This window comes from Neovison vison, chromosome 1 (genome assembly GCF_020171115.1).
Source record: "Neovison vison isolate M4711 chromosome 1, ASM_NN_V1, whole genome shotgun sequence".
Taxonomy (NCBI): Eukaryota; Metazoa; Chordata; class Mammalia; order Carnivora; family Mustelidae; genus Neogale; species Neogale vison.
Window position 1 is genome coordinate 240596021 of NC_058091.1, and position 5009 is coordinate 240601029.

General features: G+C 56.4%; 1 protein-coding gene across 1 annotated transcript; it reads right to left on the reverse strand.

The window, feature by feature from the left end:
* Positions 1-691: 691 nt before the first annotated feature.
* EGR1 (early growth response 1) lies at positions 692-4556 on the reverse strand. The gene is made up of 2 exons (XM_044226640.1): positions 3956-4556; positions 692-3253 (listed from the first exon to the last, which is right to left on the reverse strand). The coding sequence occupies exons 1-2, from the start codon at positions 4260-4262 to the stop codon at positions 1926-1928; spliced, it is 1635 nt and encodes a 544-aa protein (XP_044082575.1). The 5' UTR covers positions 4263-4556; the 3' UTR covers positions 692-1925.
* Between the last annotated feature and the right edge of the window lie 453 nt (positions 4557-5009).

The following is a 5009-nucleotide window of genomic DNA, read 5'->3' on the forward strand; positions in this document are numbered from 1 at the left end:
TTCAGAGCCTTCAATAAAAATGGAAAAGCCAGGTGCCTGGGTGGCTCAGTGGGTTAAGCCTCTGCCTTCGGCTCAGGTCATGATCTCGGGGTCCTGGGATCGAGTCCCGCATCGGGCTCTCTGCTCAGCAGGGAGCCTGCTTCCCTCTCTCTCTCTCTCTCTGCCTGCCTCTCTGTCTACTTGTGATCTCTGTCTGTCAAATAAACAAATAAAATCTTAAAAAAAAAAAAAAGATGGAAAAGTGGGGTCCTGTGGGCACAGTTGGCAAAGCAACTGACTGTCCATTTCAGCTTAGGTCCTGATCTCCCATGGTGAGATGGAGCCCCAACTCAAACCCTGGCTCCAGCCCCATGTGGAGCCTCCCAGGGGGCTCTGCTTAAGACTCACCTTCCCTGGGGTGCCTGGGTGGCTCAGTCGTTAACCTGGGGCCCTGAGCCCGGCATCATGGCATCGCATCCGGCTCCGCTCAGCAGGAAGCCTGCTTCTCCCTTTCTTACTACCCACCCCCCTTGAGCTTCCTCTCACTGAGTCTCTGTCAAATAAATAAATAAATAAAATCTTAAAAACTCTTTCCCTGGCCCTCCCCTCACGCTCTCTCTTCTTCCTCGCTCAATAAATAAATTAAAAAAATTAAAAAAAGAAAGCAAAAGGGCCCCCACCCCAGCCCAGGAAACACGCACCCAACCGCAGCTATTTTATTTTCCTTTTAATTTTTCTGAAGGATATACACCACATATCCCATGGGCAATAAAGCGCATTCAATGTGTTTATAAGCCAGTCACTTTGTTTAAGCAAACACAAATACAAAGTAAAATAAAACCACAAAATAATGAACTGCATGTTCATAACATACAAAAATCGCCGCCTACTCAGTAGGTAACTACAACATTCCAACTCCTGAATATATTTATAAATTTACATCTTCAGTTAAAAAAATAGACTTTTGAGAGTTCAGATTTTGTTTTAGATTTTTTTTCTTACATTCTGGAAGACCGAGGCTTAGCTCAGCCCTCTTTCTTATTTTGCTCCCAAAGCCTCCCCCGAATCATCACTCCCTGCCCCCCTTAAGGCTAGAGGTAAGCACATCCCTCACAATTGCACATATCAGGCTGTCAGCAAGGCGCATCACACAAAAGGCACCAAGACGTGAAACTTTTTAAACCAAAAGGACAAAAAGGAAGGAACACTTTCAAAAAAAGGAAGAAAAACCAAACCATATTTTGTCACATGTGAGAGTACAGTCGGGCAATATTTACAAAAAGGTTAACGGAACGTCACTCTGACACATGCTCTGATTAATACCAAGGACTGCTGTTTCAAAAAAAGCTTCAAACTTAATCGTCACAGCATCATCACAAAATAAAGGATCACCGTTGGTTTGCTTGGCTTTTCTTCCCCCCGCCCCCCAAAGTGAGGACCTAACTCCAAATAATACAATAGAATATGCAAATTATCTTCACATCAAGAGTACCCCAAGAAAAACAAAATCCATGGCACAGACACTGTACAAGGATGCAGGGCTGGGCTCTGAGAGGCCCAAACCCCATTTTTGCCAACTTGATTTTCTAGCATTGAAGGGAGCAGGGGTCAGGCATACGATGGAGATGATACTGAAATGATATATCCAAAATCCATGCAAATCAAGTTCTTTGGATAGAGGTGAAGAACTTGGACATGGCTGTTTCAGGCAGCTGAAGTCAAAGGGCATAGGAATTGGGGAGGAAGGACAAATGGGCAGAAAGGACTGCAGGCCAACAGACCTTCCACGCCAACCTTGGGGTGGAGTAGAGGGGGAGGATTTGGCTCTGAGAACCTCCATTTCACTTAAGAGGAACCCCCTCCTGTGGCCATCTCCTCCTCCTGGCCGTTAAGGTTAAGTCTCTTGTGTTTCTTTTTCTCCCCTTTCCCTTCTTTCCCCTTTCCCTTTAGCAAATTTCAATTGTCCTGGGAGAAAAGGTTGTTGTCATGTCCGAAAGCCCTGTGGAGGCGCTGAAGGAGTTGGTGACAGCTGAGGAAGGGAAGCTGCTGACTTGAGCCGGGAAAGCAGGGGGAACAGAGGAGTATGTGGTGGCCACTGAGGGTGAGGGGAAGCCGCTGTGCACAGGGGATGGGTAGGTTGAGGACCCAGGAGAGGAGTAGGAGGTGGGCACAGGGGATGGATATGAGGTGGTGGCTGGGGATGGGTAAGAGGTAGTAACTGGGGATGTGTAGGAGGTAGCCACCTGGGAGGGGTAGGAAGAGAGGGAGGTGGCGGCAGAAGAGGCCACAACACCTTTGTCTGCTTTTTTGTCCTTCTGCCTTAAGTGGATCTTGGTATGCCTCTTGCGTTCATCGCTCCTGGCAAACTTTCTCCCACAGATGTCGCAGGCGAAGGGCTTCTCGCCTGTGTGGGTGCGGATGTGGGTGGTGAGATGGTCACTGCGGCTAAAGTTGCGCATGCAGATGCGACACTGGAAGGGCTTCTGGCCGGTATGGATGCGAATGTGGCGGGTGAGCTCATCAGAGCGGGAGAAACGGCGGTCACAGGACTCCACCGGGCACGCATACGGGCGTTCATGAGGGGGTGTCTTGCTGGGCCGGTTGGGGTACTTGCGCATGCGGCTGGGTTTGATGAGTTGGGACTGGTAGGTGGTGTTGAGGGCCTTCAAGTCCTGGGAGCCCGACTGTGTGGCAAAGGCCTTGATGGTAGACAGTGGAGTGAGTGAAGGCTGCTGGGTACGGCTCTCCAGGCCCTGGAAGGGCTTCTGGTCTGGGGTGCCCAGGCCCAGGTCCCCCTGCTGTTGTGGAAACAGATAGTCAGGGATCATGGGGACTTGGAAGCCACCCTTGGCAGCAGGGTAGGCAGGAGGCGGGTACTGGAGCGCGGTGCCCGCAGAGCCGGGAAAGGCCTGGCTTTGTGGCTCAGGGAAGATGTCAGTGTTAGGTGTGGGGAACGTTGGCGCCGCTGAGTAAATGGGGCTGCTGTCACTGGACTGGACTGCACAACTCAGGGGTGGGCTCTGAGAGGCGGAGGAGGAGGAGGACGCTGCCGGAGATGGTGCTGAAGATGAGGTGGCCGGTGGGTTGGTCATGCTCACGAGGCCGCTGACCAGGCTGAAGAGGGGCTCAGGCCACAAGGTGTTGCCACTGTTGGGTGCAGGCTCCAGAGAGAAGCGGCCAGTATAAGTGATGGGGGGCAGCCGGGTGGTTTGGCTGGGGTAACTTGTCTCCACCAGAACCTTCTCGTTATTCAGAGAGATATCAGGAAAAGACTCTGGCAGGAGAGAGAGAAGGGGGAGGCCTGGTTACTGGAGAGCAATTACTGGAGGACGAGAAGGACCCGAGCTGCCAGGCAAAAGGTCGGGCTGGCTACCATTGACTCCTGAGCTGGTTAATAATTGATAGCAGCAGATTGCAATGTTCCTGGACCTGCTCCAGCGGCAGAGCCCATTTCAACAACAGCTGACGCAAATACGGAGAATCCCCCTCCACTGCAGCTCCCAGCGCTCCGCAGCGGCGGCTGCGCCACGGAGGGATTCCCGCCAGCACCCCTTCGCCGCTGCTAGTGCGCGCCCCCTACCCCCAGCTGCCAGGACATCCCTGGGCACGGATCGCGGCCCTTCCTTGGGGACAGGCGGCTGGCAAAGCAAGCCTGTCTGGAGAAAGGGGGGCGCAGCTCTGCTTTTCAAAACAAGCCCTCCCCCCTCCACCCACCCACGCATCCCGAGCTCTCCATCCAAAACAGAAGCTAGCTCCTCTGCGCACCGCTAGGGACCAGGCGGGTGAGGGTGAGGGTGGATGTCCCCAGGCATCCCTCTAACACATGACCCTGAGGAAGGGAAGGGAAATCCCACTTGCATCCCTGAGGTCCAGAACACTGCTGCTGCGGTGAAGAGGGCGCTGCAAGGCGGTGGGGAAGGACTGGTCGCCAGGATGGTGGCGAAGGGGCTAATCCTCGGCGTAGGCCACCGCTTACCTGCGGTCAGGTGCTCGTAGGGCTGTTCGCCCGCCTCCCCCTGAGGGTTGAAGGCGCCGCTGCTGCTACCGCTGCTGCCGCCCCCTCCACCTCCACCGCCCCCGCTGCTGCTGCTGCTGCTGCTGTTACCGCCGCTGCCCTCCGAGGCCCCGGCGGCACCGAGGAACTGGGGAGCCCCGTTGCTCAGCAGCATCATCTCCTCCAGCTTGGGATAGTTGTCCATGGTGGGCGAGTGAGGAAAGGAGCCGAATGGGTCGGAGATCTGCAGCGGGGACATCAGCTGCATCTCGGCCTTGGCTGCGGCCATCCCGGACAGGCAGGCTGGAGAGCTGGTGTTGGGGCGGGCGGGCGCAGCCCGGAGCCGTGGCTGCGGGGGACACACTCTCGGGGGGCCTGGCCGGGTCACATGCGGGACGCGGGGGACACTGTGGCGAGAGCAGGTGGGGCCTCCAGGCTCGCCCTCGCCGCCGGCCGGTGTGGACGCTGCGCTGCTACCGAGGCTGGGGCAGGGGCCGGTCCTGCGGCGGCGGAAGCTGGCGGCGACGGTAGCTGGCGGCGGCGGCTCCCCAAGTTCTGCGCGCTGGGATCTCTCGCGACTCCCCGGATCCGCCTCTATTTGAAGGGTCTGGAACGCCACGGGCCAGCCCCCGTCGTGACGTACATGGCCATATATGGGAAGCAGGAAGCCCTAATATGGCAAGACCGGCCGGGAGGACCCGGAGTGACGTGAAGCCCCCTATCCCAGAGCTGTGGGCACCGCCGTCCAGCACTCTGGCCCCCGAGCCGACTCCCGCACCCTGGGCGCCCAGGCCTCGAGAGAGCTTAGGACCCAAGCCTCCGCTGAGGACTCCCGGACCCAGGCTGCTCCGGAGTTCCCAGCGTTACCCCCGCCTCTTCCCTCCGCCTTCCTCCCTCCTCCCGGAGCCGGAAGCGGCCGGGCCATATCAGGCCGTTCCAAATAAGGTGCTGCCCAAATAAGGGTTGTTCCGGCGGGGGATCCTTCCTGCTCCTTATATGGCATTTCCGGGTCGTTGCTTGCTGCTCCCTGGCACCC

Bases quoted from the DNA above. Each gene is read 5' to 3' on its own strand.
- EGR1 (XM_044226640.1), bottom strand. From the start codon at position 4,262: ATGGCCGCAGCCAAGGCCGAGATGCAGCTGATGTCCCCGCTGCAGATC. The intron at 3,254-3,955 runs GTAAGCGGTGGC...CTCTCCTGCCAG, and splicing joins CTACGAGCACCTGACCGCAG to AGTCTTTTCCTGATATCTCT.